This window comes from Mobula birostris, chromosome 1 (assembly GCF_030028105.1).
Source record: "Mobula birostris isolate sMobBir1 chromosome 1, sMobBir1.hap1, whole genome shotgun sequence".
Lineage (NCBI taxonomy): Eukaryota > Metazoa > Chordata > Chondrichthyes > Myliobatiformes > Myliobatidae > Mobula > Mobula birostris.
The window spans coordinates 224,413,938-224,432,049 of record NC_092370.1 but is presented as its reverse complement, the minus strand read 5'-3'; the positions used below and the strand labels follow the sequence as shown (position 1 = coordinate 224,432,049).

Genomic DNA, 18,112 nt, shown 5'->3' with positions numbered 1-18,112 from the left:
AAGTCAAATCAAGTCAAGTTTATTGTCATTTAACTATGTACATGTATATCATCAAACGAGACATTTCTCCAGACCATGGTGTAAAGCACAGTGGTAGACATGACATACACACATAACACATAATAACTTCGGAAAGTAAGAATAAAATCTACAGATGAATGATGCAGAAATAATCAAAGTAAAGTGCATAAATTAAATATTGTAAGATACAGAACAAATTATCCGGTGACATTTCAAATGTGATGCAGGAGGGAGTTCAGAAGCCTAACAGCCTGAGGGAAGAAGTTGTCTCCCGTCCTGACTGTTCTTTTCTTTATGCATTGGAGGCTCCTGCCTGACAGTAGAAAGTCAAAGAGGTTGCTGGATGGATAGGTGGGATGCTTGATAACACTTAGGGCCCCACGTACCGATAAATGTTCCTGATAGATGGTCTGGAGACTCCTATGATACTCCCGGCCGTTCTCCCAGTCCTTTGTACGGATTTCTGGTCTGAGCTCGGCTGCTCTCATACCAGATGGAGACGCAACCTGTCAGGATGCTCGCAATGGTGCTCCTGTAAAATTGAGTTAAGATATGGGGCTGAGAGAGCCTATCTAGTCTTTTCTTATAACTTAAGTCTCCCTTTGTAAGTAACTTCCTTGTTAATCTCCTCTGTTCTGACTCCATAATAAAACTACACTTAGTATGTAGACTGCAAGTCTGTGGGCAGTTCTAATTCATAAAAAGAGGCCACCTTTGGTATCATTAAGCATTTACACAGGTGGCAAGAAGGTTGCTGGAGCTGTGGATTAGATCAGATTAGCTTTATTTGTAACATATTGAAACATTAAGTAAAATGAGTTGTTTACATTAATGTGTTACTGTGCTTCTTGGTGGCAACATAGCATGCCCACGACTTACTGATACTAATCCGCACGCCTTTGGAATGCGGTGGAAGCTGGAGCACCCGGAGGAAATCCATGTGGTCAGGGGGAGAACGTACAAACTCCTTACAGACAGCAGTGGGAACTGAACCCAGAGATTGCTGAGGCAGACAATGTGGAAGGGTATTGTAGATTACAAGGGGACATTGATAGGATTCAGAGCTGGGCTGGGAAGTGGCAAATAGAGTTATGATAGTAAGCTTGAAGATGACATGTCTGCTCTTGCGCCCCTCAGCTTCCAACGCCTCAGCGTCCCGAGAGGGGGATCAGAGAGCCGGCCAGCCTCCCGCAGGGGACCGTATGCTGGAAGCCAAGGGTACGAAGAGCGAAGGGGAAGAGAAGATGACGAGGAGGAAGCAGCAGGACCCATCGGCTGGGGCGGACAGCCAACTCCCTCTGCTGCCCCCCACCATGGAGAGCTCCTCCGCCTCTTATGTCATCGAGTGGCTGTGCGCGCAGCCGGCCACCAGGCAGTGCGGCCCCGCCGAGGACCCGCCGTCTTTCCACGACCTCTACCACCGGCACCGCCGGGCCGAGAGGCTGCCGTCCTGTGCCTCCTCCACCTCGAGCTGCTTCTCCTCCTCAGGCCAGGCGGGGGAACCGGGCCCACGCAACGGCCTCAACAGCTACGTGCAGACCATCCGCTACTGCAGCTGCGAGCGACCGGGGGACTGCGGGCACAGCCGGCGCGGGAGCCCCGAGGGCAGTGGGTGGGAGTCCGGCGGACGGGGCCAGGCCGGCATCACCGTCACAGTGGGCGACAGGAGGTTGGATTCCCGCCCGGCGCCAGGCCGCGTGACTGGCAGCCGTCGATCTCCGGGGCAACCACCGCTGGGTCGCATGACTGGTTGTAGCCGATCTCCGGGGCAACCCGATCGTGGTTGTGTTCCATCTCCGGGGCATCCAGCGTGTGACAGCGACCGGTCCCCGAGGCAACCACCGCCGGACGGCCCCTGCGGGTCTCCGGGGCAACCGGCAGGTGAAACTAGCCCGGCCCCGCCGCAGCGGCAAGTGGGGCGCGGTGACGCCACGGCCGGTAACGGGACCGACGCTGAACCGGTAGATGCCACTGCCCGGGCCGGCACGGTACGAGCTGATGTCGAGACCGGGACCCGCTGGCCTGGCACTCGAGCATCGCCTGCCCAGGGTTGGGCAAGCGGGAACGTGGTTCCGGAGCGGGGCGCTGGGCCTCAGGATGCGGTGGTCACCGCCGGACAGAAGAGTACAGAGCCCCGGCAAGGCGTGAGCGGTCTGGGAGAGGCGGTCCGGATCCCTGGAGGGGCCGAGATGTCCCCGAGGATATCTAGCCCGCAGGGCAGCGGCGGGCGGATACTGGCACTCGGTACGTCTAAGAGAAGAGCCAGGCTTGTGGGCAGAGGATGACTATGGGTTTCACTGGGTCATAGAGCACGTAAACAGGACATTTGGCTCATCTGCTCCATGCTGACCAAGCTGATCCTATCTATGGTTGGCATAAGCTAGTTGGGCCGAAGGTCCTGTTTCAATCCTGTATAATTCTATGACAGCATTTGGTCTGTGTCCCACTGGACCTTTTCAATCCATATACCGGGCCCAATACCTTTTAAATATTGTTAATCTACCTGCCTCAATTCATGAGAACTTGTAAAGTTCATACAAACAGCCCTTGATCAAAGCCCAGTCTCTGGAGCTGTGAGGCTGCAGCTCAAGACTGGTCGCACCACTGTATATACCATTATATTTTGATTGCAACTCGGACGTCCCCTACATTCTGCATTGCACGTTATTTCCCTGCAACCTATAATTAACTCGTTTCTGTCAGATTGATGTGTCATAAGCACAAGAGATTCTGCAGATACTGGAAATCTTGAGCAGCAAGCACAAAATGCTGGAGGAACTCAGCAGGTCACGCAGGTCCTAGTGAGGGGTCTTGGTCCGAAATGTTAACAGTTTATTCCCCTCCGTAAATGCAGAATTCCTCTACCATTTTGTGCATGCTAAATGTCAGCTGTTTCTCTCTGTCCAGAGATACTGCCTGCCTTGTTGAGTATTTCTGACATTAGCTGACTTTGTTTGAGATTTCCAGCCCCTGCCATTTGTAAATTTTCATTTTCAGTCCATGCGTGAAGGACACCTTGCAATTCCGCATGGCTGGGAGTGAAATTACCAGCTCCTTTTCCAGCCCTTCCAGCCCTTCCAGATTTCATTTGCACTAACACTATTGTCCTGGACAGACGAGAGGTATCCCTACAGGCAAATAATTTGTGGGCACTGTTGTTGACCTGAGGTCCAGAATGAGCCGGAGGTGTTGTGGAAGAAGTGACACAGCAGCTATAGAGATCTGGGTTTGATCCAGACCTTTGGTGCTGTCTGTGAGGAGTTTGCATGTTTTCTCTGTGGAGTTTCAGCTCGGTGAATAGAGAATCATGCAGCGTAGTCCAGGCCTATCAGCCCATGACTTTTAACCCACTTTGCGATCAGTCTAATGCTTCCCTCACACACAGCCCCTATTTCTCTGTCATATAACTATATAACCATATAACAATTACAGCACGGAAACAGGCCATCTCGGCCCTTCTAGTCTGTGCTGAACTCTTACCCTATCCTAGTCCCACCGACCTGCACACAGCCCATAACCCTCCATTCCTTTCCTGTCCATATATCTATCCAATTTAACTTTAAACAACAACATAGAACCTGTCTCAACCACTTCTGCTGGAAGCTCATTCCACACAGCTACCACTCTCTGAGCAAAGAAGTTCCCCCTCATGTTACCCCTAAACTTTTGTCCTCTAATTCTCAACTCATGTCCTCTTGTTTGAATCTTCCCCACTCTCAATGGAAAAAAGTCTATCCACGTCAACTCTATCAATCCCCCTCATAATTTTAAACACCTCTATCAAGTCCCCTCTCAACCTTCTACGCTCCAAAGAATAAAGACCTAACTTGTTCAACCTTTCTCTGTATCTTAGGAGATGAAACCCAGCCAACATTTTAGTAAACCTCCTCCGTACTCTCTCAATTTTATTGACATCTTTCCTATAACTCGGTGACCAGAACTGTACACAATGCTCCAGATTTGGCCTTACCAATGCCTTATACAAATTCAACATTACATCCCAATTCCTATATTCAATGCTGTGATTAATAAAGGCCAGCAAACCAAAAGCTTTCTTCACCATCCTATCCACATGAGATTCCATCTTCAGGGAACTATGCACCATTATTCCTAGATCCCTCTGTTCTAAAGCATTCTTTAATGCCCTACCATTTACCATGTATGTCCTATTTTGATTAGTTCTACCAAAATGTAGCACCTCACATTTTTAGCATTAAACTCCATCTGCCACCTTTCAGCCCACTCTTCTAACTGTCCTAAATCCCTCTGCAAGTTTTGAAAACCTACCTCATCATTCACAACACCACCTATCTTAGTATCATCTGTATACTTACTAATCCAATTTACCACCCCATCATCCAGATCATTAATATATATTACAAACAACATCGGACCCAGTACAGATCTTTCATCCATGTGCCCGTCTACATCTCTTAAATGCCCTTAATGTGTCTGCCTCTACCACTGCCCCAGAAGCGTGTTCTGTGTACTTACAACTCTAAGCAAAACAACTTGCCTCTGACATCCCCCCCCCCCCATACTTTCCAACAATCAGCTTACAATTATGCCTTTCGTATTAGCCATTTCTGCCCTTAGAAAAAGTCTCTGGCTATCCACTCGATTAATGCCTCTTATCATCTTGTACACCTCTGTCAAGTCATCTCTCATCCTCCTGCACTCCAAAGAGAAAACCCCTAGCTCACTCACCCTTCAAAAGACACGATCTCTAATCCAGGCAGTTTTCTATAAATCTTTGTACCCTTTCTAAAGCTTCAATATTCTTCCTATAATGAGGCAATCAGGACTCAACACATCTCAAGGGAGATGAGAAACTCTTCCTAATAATAATACTAAAGGTAAGCTTTAATGTGACCAGTGCATCATCGGGATTCAGGGACATAGAACAGTACAGGTCCATTGGCCCACGATGTCACGCTGACCTTATAACCTACTCCACCTTCAATCTGAACCTTCCTTCCATTTTCCCTTCATGCATGTGTCTATTAAAGAGTTCTGCCCAGATCCTCCAGTTTCCTCTCACATCCCAAGGACATGTGGGTCAGTAACTTAATTGCCCCACCCCTCCCCCAGGTGTATAGCTGAAGGGTAGAATCTGGGGTTGAATTGATGGGAATGTGTGGAGGGAATAGTTTACAGTGGGTGTCGGAACTGATAAGAGCCAACAGACTCGATAGGCTGAATCGTCCTCTTCCAAGCAGAAAGAAAAGTATGAAAAGAACTATGTTTGTCATAAAATAATGCCCAAAAATTCGGTACCATTTTGCAGCTCTTAAAATCATGTTTTCCCAAACAGAAAGGCAAGAGCTCCCATTTCTAGGTCAAATTGTATCACTCTGTAAATTTAACCAGTGCGTCAGGGTAGTGGGTGTAAGATATGGGGGCGTGTGGCAGGAAGAGGAGAGAGTCAACACTCATCACAGCAGCCGACATTGGGGAAGTAGGCCATTCAGCCCTTCAAGTCTGTTCTGTTATTTAAATAGATTTTTGCTGATCTGTGTCTCTTCCAATGATTGGGAATTTTTCAAAACTATTTCTCCCCAAGATCTACCCAGCTCATCCTTTCCAGTTAAATTGGCATCTCAGTTGCATTATGGGGTGGGGGGAGGGGGGAATTCTCACTGTGGTAGCATAGTGTTTAGTGCAACACTTCTCAGCACCAGCAATCACCTGTCTGGGATCAGTTCCAGCCACTGTCTGTGAGGAGTTTGTACTTTCTTCCAAAGACCATGTGTGTTTTCTCTGAGTGCTCCGGTTTCCTCTCAAGTTTCAAAGATGTACGGATTGGTGTTGGTAAGTTGTGGGCGTCCTATGTTGGTGCCAGAAGCATGGCAACACTTGTGGGCACATCCTCTGACTATGTTGGTCATTGACACACACACACACACTGTTTGCTTCAATGTCCATGTGACAAATGTAGATAATCTAATCTAATCTTGACATTTCATGTGAGGAGCCGCTTCCCTGCTTCCTCTCTTGCATGCCCTGTTCATTGTGGGCTGTGACATTTCACTGATTTTTGGATTTATGAGCTGTGCACTTTCAGCTGGCCGTGGTCATACAACATACTAATGGAATCTTCAGTCCAACTGCTCTATGCTGACCAAGATTGCCAGCCAAAATTTGAAGAGATTTATTTATTTATTTTTAGTTGAAGATACGATCAGGAATAGGCCCTTCTGGGCCTTCATGCTGCACAACCCCACAACCTAATCACGGGACAATTTACAATGACCAGTTAACCTACCCAGTACGTCATTGGTTTTTGGGAGGAAACTGGAGGACTTGGACAAAACCCAGACATTCCACGGGGAGGACGTACAGAGACTCCTTACACAGGACGCTGGGTTTTTGATGCCTCAAGCTGTAATAGGGTCCGCTAACCATTACACTATCATGGCACCTAATAAAGATTTAAAGATCAGCAGATTTCCCAGTGAGGATGTCCTAATTCAGAGAAGTTTGGAGACATTCAATTTGCAATTAGAGGAAAATGCCTTTCACATTTAGTGACATTTATGCACATGTGTATTAGGTCTGTGACCTTAAACTGCAAAATAACCTTTGTGAATTTTTTAACATCTTTATCTCACAGGCAATGAGAGTCTGGATGTTGGAGAAGGCTTGTCAAATCAGCAACTGGTCAAAGCACATGCCAGAGCTGGAGCAGATAAGGTGACAAACTTGAGGTCTGGACTGTGCTAAAGCAGTCGTAGGGAATTCAATGTGACGGGATATTCCAAACCTACAGTAAATGTTCCATGGCAATTATCCTTTGAAGGATTGTATAGCGGAAGACTCCTTGGCCCGATGTAGTTGTGTCAGCTGTTTGGGGCAGCACTGTAGCCCATGACCGTGTGGGTTTCCTCCGGGTGCTCCAGCTTCCTCCCAAATTCCAAGGGTGTACGAGTTAGGGCTTGTAAGTTGCGGGCATGCTGTGATGGTGCTGGAAACATGGTGACACTTGCAGGCTGCCCCCAGCACATCCTTGAACTGTTGGTTGCTGATGCAAGCAAACTATTTTAATGTACATGTGGCAAATAAAACTAACCTTTAAAAAAGATTTTTAACTTGCCGAGTCAGGCAGCATCTGTGGAGTTAAAGGGATGGTTAACCTTCGGGCCAAGACTGTGCTCCAGGGTGTCAGGGCATCACTCTACCTCCAGCACTTTGTTTCCTTTTGCTCCGAATTACAGTGATTCTAGACTAAATCCTTTCAAGTAGTAACAAAACAGTTTGATGAAGGTAGAGCAGTAGATGTGGTGTACATGGATTTTAGTAAGGTATTCAACAAGGTTCCCCATGGTAGACTCAATCAGAAAGTCAGGAGGCATGAGATTCAGGGAAGCTTGGCTGTGCGTATACAGACTTGCCTTGCCTGTAGATAGCAGAGGGTGGTTGTAGATGAGGCGTATTCTGCCTGGATGTTGGTGGCTTTTATACTCAACACCCTGACCAATGAAGGCAAGTATGTTGTATACCTATACAAAGCTTCCAGCGAACTATGTCGCTTGTGTCAAATCAAATTGGCAGGGATATACTGGGGGCCCATGCCCCTGGTGCCATTACGCCTACAGCCCATTAACTCTAACCTGTACGGAGTGTGGGAGGAGTGTCAGCGCACCCGGAGGAGACCCACAGTCACAGGAAGAAGGTGCAAACTCCTCACAGACAGCAACGGGAATTGAACCCTGATCTTACATTGGTGCTGCAAAAGCCATGTGCTAATCACTATACTAATGTGCCACCCTTTACCACCCTCTGGATTTCTGTTGCCACTTTCAGCAAACTAGGGACTTGTACCCCGAGATACCTCTGTACATCAGTGCTCATTTACCCTATACTTTCCTCTTGCACTTGACCTCCCAAAGTGCATCAGCTCATCACTCACGTGTTTGCATTGAACTCCGTCTGCCAGTTCTCTGCCCAACTGCTCTGTATCCTCTAACAACTTCCTCAGCTTCTCACAGTTACCCTCAATTTTATGTTGGCTGTAGACCTATTAATCAAACTGGCTACATTTTCATCTAAATATACAGTACATGATCTATATCATTCACTGCCTCGATAAACTGTCAGCATAATCAAATCCCCATCCAGCCCAGACATTTTGTCTTCTCCCACCAGGCAGAAGATACAAAAGTCTGAAAGCACGTACTATCAGGCTGAAGGACAGTTTCCAACCCACTGTTAATAAGCTGTTGATAACATTTGTCTAATGTTATTAGGTTTATTATCCTCATAATATAGTAAGATAGACTCTTACCCTCACAATTATCTCGTTATGACCTTATAACTTTTTGTCTTTTTGCACTTTCTCTGTAGCTGTAACACTTTATTCTGCATTCTATTATTGTTTTTACTTCTTTGAAGTGATATGTACAGATGGTATGCAGGACAGGTTTCTCACTGTACAAATGGTATGCAGGACAGGTTTCTCACTGTACGGATGGTATGCAGGACAGGTTTCTCACTATGGACGGTTGCAGGACAGCTTTCTCACTATGGACGGTTGCAGGACAGGTTTCTCACTGTACAGATGGTATGCAGGACAGGTTTCTCACTATGGACGGTATTCAGGACAGGTTTCTCACTGTACAGATGGTATGCAGGACAGGTTTCTCACTGTATGGGTGGTATGCAGGACAGGTTTCTCACTGTATGGATGGTATGCAGGACAGGTTTCTCACTGTACGGATGATATCCAGGACAGGTTTCTCACTGTATGGATGGTACGCAGGACAGGTTTCTCACTGTACGGGTGGTATGCAGGACAGGTTTCTCACTGTACGGGTGGTATGCAGGACAGGTTTCTCACTGTATGGATGGTATGCAGGACAGGCTTCTCAGTGTACGGATGGTATGCAGGACAGGTTTCTCACTGTACAGATGGTATGCAGGACAGGTTTCTCACTGTACGGGTGGTATGCAGGACAGGTTTCTCACTGTACGGGTGGTATGCAGGACAGGTTTCTCACTGTACGGGTGGTATGCAGGACAGGTTTCTCACTGTATGGATGGTATGCAGGACAGGCTTCTCAGTGTACGGATGGTATGCAGGACAGGTTTCTCACTGTACAGATGGTATGCAGGACAGATTTCTCACTGTACGGGTGGTATGCAGGACAGGTTTCTCACTGTACGGGTGGTATGCAGGACAGGTTTCTCACTGTACGGGTGGTATGCAGGACAGGTTTCTCACTGTATGGATGGTATGCAGGACAGGTTTCTCACTGAATGGATGGTACGCAGGACAGGTTTCTCTGTATGGATGGTGTGCAGGACAGGTTTCTCACTATGGGTGATATGCAGGACAAGTTTCTCACTGTATGATATGCAGGACAGGTTTCTCACTGTATAGATGATATGCAGGACAGGCTTCTCACTGTACGGGTGGTATGCACGACAGTTTTCTCACTGTGGACGGTATGCAGGACAGATTTCTCACTGTACGGGTGGTATGCAGGACAGGTTTCTCACTGTATGGATGGTATGCAGGACAGGTTTTTCACTGTACGGGTGGTATGCAGGACAGGTTTCTCACTGTAGGGACGGTATGCAGGACAGTTTTCTCACTATGGATGGTATGCAGGACAGGTTTCTCACTGTATGGGTGATATGCAGGACAGGTTTCTCACTGTATGGATGGTACGCAGGACAGGTTTCTCACTGCATGGGTGGTATGCAGGACAGGTTTCTCACTGTATGGATGGTATGCAGGACAGGTTTCTTGCTGTACGTTGGTATGTGTGACAACAATAAGCAAATTTACCAAATACTAGTTTTCCAACTCTCATCATTTCTCATTGTTCAAACACCTCTTTCAGGAAACTCACCTGTCAGGAACGTCTGTGTCACTGGAGAAGATGTCGACAGAAGAAGTTTGCAAATGGCTGACAGACTCTGGCTTTCAATCGTGTGTCCATCGTGTCATAGGTAAAAAGACTAGTGTCTGTATGTCTGTTACACTAAGGGAACACAATTTGCATTGACATGGCTAAAAACCTGTGGGGACTCAAAAGGCATACCCATTCCATATATTTTCCTTATTTTCTAATGATAGAGCAAGAAGCCATTTGGCCCATTGAGTCTATACTGGTCCTCAGAGCAATTCCACTTCCCTGCTAAATTTTCCACATCCCTGCAAACACCCCTTTTACATCAGTTCACAGTGGCCATTTACTTGGCAACCTACATATCTTCTGGATGTGGAAGAAAACTCGAGCACCCAGGGGACACCCACACCATCGCAGGGAGGGCTCGGGATTGAACCGGGGTTGCCAGAGCTGTGAGGCAGTGGCCCTACCCACTGTGTCGCTGTGTTACCTTCACCTCAGTGACAGGTCACTGGGATGTGGGACCTGGGCCTTTACACATATTACAGTGAGTGTCGGAATGTTTTAGAAGCCTTTCCAAAAAGCAAATCCTTCCTAGTCATCACCCTATGGTTACCAAAACTATGACTTTATTATAGAGGCCTGCCAAGAACATGTTGCCTTACACTATTCAATAATTCAATAGTTCCATTTAATATCAGAGAAATGTATGCAATATAAATTTGTGACAAAAAAGAATTTCAGGATGTACAAATGTATATTGTATATATTTCTCTGACATTAAATGTACCTACTGAAACGTGTACATCCTGAAATTCTTGTTCTTCACAGACGTTCACAAAAACAAAAGAGTGCCCCAAAGAATGAGTGACAGTTAAAATGATAGAACCCCAAATCCCCCCACTTCTCCCACACTCAAGCAGCAGCAAAGAAATGACCTGCTCCTTTCCTGCATTATAACAGCAACTTCAATGCTTTGCCTATTTAAATACCTGTTTCGATGCCTCCTAAGCATGGCAATACAGTTGTTGAGTCATACAGTGTGGAAACAGGCTCTTTGGCCCACTTGTCCGTGCTGACCAAGATACCCATCTAAGCTAGTCCCATTTACCAGCATTTGGCTCAGATCCCTCTAAACCTTTCCTGTCCAATTATACGCCCAACGGTCTGCTCACCATCTGTGATCTCCGCTGTTCTCCGACTCTCTGATCATGTGCTCACCCAGATTCCCTACCACAGCCACGTGTCCATTCTAGGAACTTGTCTCCACCCCCACCTTGTGCTGCCTTCTTCAGCCCTTTTACTTGTTCCACCTATCTTATAGCTTCTTACTTCATGTTCCTTTCCCCACCCTCCCTCAACTGGTCTCACCTATCACCTGCCAGCTTGTATTCCTCACCCTCCCCCCACCGACTCATTCTGGCTTCTTCCCACTGCCTTTCCAGTCTTGATGGAAGGTTTCGTGCCAAAACAACAACCATTCATTCCTCAAGCTCCTATTAAAACTTCCCCCTTTCACCTTAAACCCATGTCTTTTAGTTCATGGTTCCTCAACCCATTTGCAGCGATTCAGATTGACGGGTTCACTACACATGGTTGGGATAGGACTGTCGAGTCTCTCAAGAGCAGAAGTGGAGGTGTGTGCTGCTCATGATCAACTCCTCTTGGTGCACAAAAATGTATCAGCAACGCCCCAATTCTGCTCACCAGACCTGGAATATCTCACAGTTAAGTGCCATCCATTTGACCTGCTGCGAGAGATTTCTGCGATCATTTTAGTAGCAGTGGACATTCCACCTCAGGCCAATATCAGACAAGCTCCAGATGATCTGAGCAATGGGATCAACAATACTCAGATGGCAAAATAGTACAACTGTGGCTGACAAGGGAAGCCAAAGCTAATGTAAAAACGAAAGAGCATACAACAGAGCAAAAATTAATGGGAAGACAGGGGATTGGGAAGCTTTTAAAACCCTACAGAGACCAACCAAAAGAATCACTCAGACGGAAAAGATGAAATATGACAGCAAGCTAGCAAATAATATCAAAGTGTATTCTTAATGCTTTTTCAAATACGTAAAAAATAAAAGAGAGATTCGATTTGATGTAGGATTGCCAGAAAGTGAGGCAGGAGAAATAATAATGGGGGCCAAGGAGATGGCAGATGAACTAATTGAGTATTTTGCATCAGTCTTCGCTGTGGAGGACACTAGCAATGTGTCAAATGTTGAAGGGTGTGAGGGAAGAGAAGTGAGTGCAGTTACTATTACAATGGAGAAGGTGCTCAAAATAGCTGAAAGACCTAGGGGTACATAAGTCACCCGGACCAGATGAACTTTAGTTTACTTCAGAATCACGTTTATTATCTCCGGCATGTGATGTGAAATTTGTTAACATAATATAGAAGAAGAAGGAAAAATAAAATAATAATAATAAATAAATACATTAATTACAGTATACATATACTGACTAGATTAAAATCATGCAAAAAACAGAAATAATATAAATAAAGTGAAGTAGTGTTCACGAGTTCAATGTCAATTTAGGAATCAGATGGCAGAGGGGAAGAAGCTGTTCCTGAATCACTGAGTGTGTGCCTTCAGGCTTCTGTACCTCCTACCTGAAGGTAACAGTGAGAAAAGGACATGCCCTGCGAGCTGGAGGGAACCTAGATTTCTGAAAGAGGTAGTGGTAGAGATTGTGGAGGCATTAATAATGATCTTTCAAAAATCATTGCGCTCTGGCATGGTGCCAGAGGACTAGAAAATTGCAAATGTCACTCCACTTTTTAGAAAGAGGAAGACAGCAGAAAGGAAATTATAGATCAGTTAGCCTGACCTCAGTGGTTGGAAAGATGTTGGAGTCAATTGTTAAGAATGAGGTTATAGGGTTCTTGGACACACAGGTCAAGATAAGACAAAGTGAGCATGGTTTCCTTAAGGGAAAATCTGGCCTGAATTCTTTAATTCTTTAAGGAATTTACACGTAGGATAGATAAAGAGGATGGATTGGATGTTGTATATTTGGACTCTCAGACAAGGTACCATACATGAAGTTGCTTATCAAGTTAAGAGCCCATGGTATTACAGGAAAGTTACTGGCATGCTTAGAGTAGTGGCTGATTGGTAGGAGGCAGCAAGTGGGAATAAAAAGATCCTTTTCTGGTTGGCTGCCAGTGACTAGTGGTGTTCTGCAGAGGTCGGTGTTGGGACATCTTTTTGTTATGATTTAGATGATGGAATAGATGGTTTTGTTGCCAAGTTTGCTAATTTGGAGATTGGTGGAGGGGCAGGTAGTGTTGAGGAAACAGATAGGCTGCAGAAGGACTTAGACAGATTAGGAGAATGGGCAAGAAAATGGCAAATGAAATTCAATGTTGGAAAATGCGTGGTCATGCACTTTGGTAGAAGAAATAAATGGGCAGATTACTATTTAGGTGGGGAGAGAATTCAAGATGCAGAGATACAAAAGCACTTGGGAGTTCTTGTGCAGGATACCCTAAAGGTTAACCTCCAGGTTGAGTTGGTGGTGAAGAAGGCAAATGCAATGTTGGCATTCATTTCTAGAGGTATAGAATATAAGAGTAGGGATGTGATGCTGAGGCTCTATAAGGCACTCGTGAGACCACACTTGGAGTATTGTGTGCAGTTTTGGGCTCCTTATTTTAGAAAGGATATACTGACATTGAAGAGGGTTCAGAGAAGATTCATGAGAATGAAAGGGTTACCGTATGAGGAACCTCTGGCAGCTCTTGGTCTGTATTCCCTGGAGTTCAGGAGAATGGGAGGAGATCTCATAGAAACATTCCGAATGTTAAAAGCCTGAATAGATTAGATATGGCAGAGTTATTTCCCATGGTAGAGGAGTCTAGGACAAGAGGGCACGGCTTCAGGATTGAAGGACATCCATTTAGAACTGAGATGTGGAGAAATTACTTTAGTCAGAGGGTGGTAAATCTGCGGAATTTGTTGCCACGAGCGACTGTGGAGGCCAAGTCATTGGATGCATTTAAGGTTCTTGATTAGCCAGGGCATCAAAGGGTATGGGGAGAAGGCAGGGAAGTGGGGATGAGTGGAAGAATTGGATCAGCCCATGATTGAATAGCGAAGCAGGCCCAATGGGCCAACTGGCCTACTTCTGCTCCTATATCTTATGGTCGTATGGTCTTAAGTAAATATGCAGGCAATTTCCTAAACGGGGAAGAAATCCAAAAATCTGTGACGCGAAGGGTCTTGGGACTCCTTGTACAGAATACCCTAAGGGTTAACTCGTGGGTAGAGTCAGTGGTGAGGAAGGCAAATGCAATGTTAGCATTTATTTCAAGAGGTCTAGAATTCAAGAGCGAGAGTGTGATGTTGAGGCTTTATAAGACACAGGTGAGGCCTCACCTTGAGTATTGTGTACAGTTTTGGGCTCCACATCTAAGAAAAGTTGTGCTGGCATTGGAAAGGGTTTAGTGGAGGTTCACAAGGATGATTCTGGGAATTGAAAGGGTTATAAAACAAGGAATGTTTGATTGGTCTGGGTCTGTACCTGCTGGAATTTAGAAGGATGAGGGGGGAATCTCAATGAAACCTTTCGAATGTTGAAAGGCCTAGGCAGAGTCGATATGGAAAGGATGTTTCCCATGGTGGGAGAGTCAAGGACAAGAGGGCACAGCCTCAGGATAGAGGGACGTCCATTTAAAACAGATGCTGAGAAATTTCTTTAGCTAGTGGGTAGTGAATTTATTACCACAGACTGCTGTGGAGGCCAGGTCATTGGATATATTTAAGTTAGAGCTTGGTAGGTTCTTGATTGGACATGGCATCAAGCTTACGGGGAGTGGGGCTGAGGAGTCGATAAAAGGATCAGTCATGATTGAATGGTGGAACAGATTTGATAGGCCAAATGGCCTAATTCTGCTCCTATGTCTTATGGTCTTATGGATGAGGGAAGCACAGGAGTGCTTATAGGACTGCTTTGAATCAATGGACTGGACTGCGTTCAGGTATTCATTTTCAAATCTAGATGAGTATGCTGCAGTTGTTCATTAAAACCTGCGTGGATGAGTGTATGCTTATGAAAACTTACTGTACATTCCCAAACCAAAAGCCGTGGGTGAACCAGGAGGTATCTCGTCTGCTGAGGGCTAAATCTGTGGCATTTAAGTCTGGTGGCCCAGGTTTGTAGAAGCAAACCAGGTATGACTTGCGGAGGGCTATTTCAAGCGTGAAGAGACAATTCGAAGTGAGATCGGGGACGACATCGGATCCAGGGTTTGCAAGACATTACTTCCTACTAAGTGAAACCCAATAGCATGAATGGCAGCGATACTTCACTACCAGATGAGCTGAATGCCTTCTATGCCTTCCTTGAAAGTGAGAATATAACTATAGCTGTGAAGATCCATGCTGCACCTGGTGACCCTGTGATCTCTGTCTCGGAAACTGATGTTAGGCTGCCTTTAAGGAGGGTGAACTCTCACAAGGCGGCAGGCCTCAATGGAGTACCTGGTAAGGGTCTGAAAAATTGTGCCAACCAACTGGCAGGAGTACTCAAGGACCATTTTCAACCTCTCACTGCTACAGTCGGAAGCTCCCACCTGCGTCAAAAAGGCAATAATTAAACCAGTGCCTAAGAAGAGCAGTGTGAGCTGCCTTAATGACTATCATCAAGTAGCACTCACATCTACAGTGATGAAATGCTTTTGAGAGGTTGGTCAAGGCCAGAATCAACTCCTGTCTCAGCGATAGGCAAATAGGCAATTTGCCTATCGCCGTAATAGATCTAGTGCAGACGCAGTCTCAGTGGCTCTTCACACGGCCTTAGATCACCAGGGCAATGCAAACACTTATGACAAGATGCTGTTCGTTGACTATAGCTCAGCATTTAAGACCGTCATTCCCACATTCATGGTCAATAAGCTACAGAACCTGGGCCTCTGTACCTACATCTGCAATTGGATCCTTGACTTCCTAACCGGAAGACCACAATCTGAGCAGATTGGTAATAATATCTCCTCCTCACACTCGGGTGTGTGCTTAGCCCTCTATTCTACTCTCTGTCTGTACCCATGACTGTGTGGCTAGGTATAGAACATAGAATATAGAATAGTACAGCACAGTACAGGCCCTTCGGCCCACAATGTTGTGCCGACCCTCAAACCCTGCCTCCCATATAAGCCTCCACCTTAGATTCCTCAAATATACCTGTCTAGTAGTCTCTTAAACTTCACTAGTGCATCTGCCTCCACCACTGACTCAGGCAGTGCATTCCACGCACCAACCACTCTCTGATTAAAAAATCTTCCTCTAATATCCCCCTTGAACTTCCCACCCCTTACCTTAAAGCCATGTCCTCTTGTATCAAGCACTGGTGCCCTGGGGAAGAGGCGCTGGCTATCCACTCTATCTATTCCTCTTATTATCTTGTACACCTCTATCATGTCTCCTCTCATCCTCCTTCTCTCCAAAGAGTAAAGCCCTAGCTCCCTTAATCTCTGATCATAATGCATACTTTCTAAACCAGGCAGCATCCTGGTAAATCTCTGTACCCTTTCCAATGCTTCCACAACCTTCCTATAGTGAGGTGACCAGAACTGGACACAGTACTCCAAGTGTGGCCTAACCAGAGTTTTATAGAGCTGCATCATTACATCGCGACTCTTACACTCTATCCCTCGACTTATGAAAGCTAACACCCCATAAGCTTTCTTAACTACCCTATCCACCTGTGAGGCAACTTTCAGGGATCTGTGGACATGTACCCCGAGATCCCTCTGCTCCTCCACACTACCAAGTATCCTGCCATTTACTTTGTACTCTGCCTTGGAGTTTGTCCTTCCAAAGTGTACCACCTCACACTTCTCCGGGTTGAACTCCATCTGCCACTTCTCAGCCCACTTCCGCATCCTATCAATGTCTCTCTGCAATCTTTGACAATCCTCTACACTATCTACAAGACCACCAACCTTTGTGTCGTCTGCAAACTTGCCAACCCACCCGTCTACCTCCACATCCAGGTCGTTAATAAAAATCACGAAAAGTAGAGGTCCCAGAACAGTTCCTTGTGGGACACCACTAGTCACAATCCTCCAATCTGAATGTACTCCCTCCACCACCACCATCTGCCTTCTGCAGGCAAGCCAATTCTGAATCCACCTGGTCAAACTTCCCTAGATCCCATGCCTTCTAACTTTCTGAATAAGCCTACCGTGTGGAACCTTGTCAAATGCCTTACTAAAATCCATATAGATCACATCCACTGCACTACCCTCATCTATATGCCTGGTCACCTCCTCAAAGAACTCTATCAGGCTTGTTAGACACGATCTGCCCTTCACAAAGCCATGCTGACTGTCCCTGATCAGACCATGATTCTCTAAATGCCTATAGACCCTATCTCTAAGAATCTTTTCCAACAGCTTTCCCACCACAGACGTAAGGCTCACTGGTCTATAATTACCCAGACTATCCCTACTACCTTTTTTGAACAAGGGAACAATAGTCACCTCCCTCCAATCCTCCAGTACCATTCCCGTGGACAATGAGGACATAAAGATCCTAGCCAGAGGCTCAGCAATCTCTTCTCTCGCCTCGTGGAGCAGCCTGGGGAATATTCTGTCAGGCCCCGGGGACTTATCTGTCCTAATGTATTTTAACAACTCCAACACCTCCTCTCCCTTAATATCAGCATGCTCCAGAACATCAATCTCACTCATATTGTCCTCACCATCATCAAGTTCCCTCTCATTGGTGAATACCGAAGAGAAGTATTCATTGAGGACCTCACTCACTTCCACAGCCTCCAGGCACATCTTCCCACCTTTATCTCTAATTGGTCCTACCTTCACTCCTGTCATCCTTTTTTTCTTCACATAATTGAAGAATGCCTTGGGGTTTTCCTTTACCCTACTCGCCAAGGCCTTCTCATGCCCCCTTCTTGCTCTTCTCAGCCCCTTCTTAAGCTCCTTTCTTGCTTTCTTATATTCCTCAATAGACTCATCTGATCCTTGCTTCCTAAACCTCATGTATGCTGCCTTCTTCCTCCTGACTAGATTTTTCACCTCACTTGTCACCCATGGTTCTTTCACCCTACCATTCTTTATCTTCCTCACCGGGACAAATTTATCCCTTATATCCCGCAAGAGATCTCTAAACATCGACCACATGTCCATAGTACATTTCCCTGCAAAAACACCATCCCAATTCACACCCGCAAGTTCTAGCCTTATAGCCTCATAATTTGCCTTTCCC

At 46.0% G+C, this 18,112-nt stretch overlaps 1 protein-coding gene across 1 annotated transcript in view; it reads left to right on the top strand.

Moving 5' to 3' along the window:
• Positions 1–1,130: 1,130 nt before the first annotated feature.
• Positions 1,131–18,112, top strand: part of LOC140194021 (uncharacterized) — a 101,765-nt gene continuing 84,783 nt past the window's right edge. The window contains exons 1-3 of the mRNA XM_072251344.1: positions 1,131–2,265; positions 6,635–6,714; positions 9,867–9,975. Coding sequence (XP_072107445.1) covers positions 1,131–2,265; positions 6,635–6,714; positions 9,867–9,975 — 1,324 coding nt within the window. The remainder of the gene's footprint in view (positions 2,266–6,634; positions 6,715–9,866; positions 9,976–18,112) is intronic.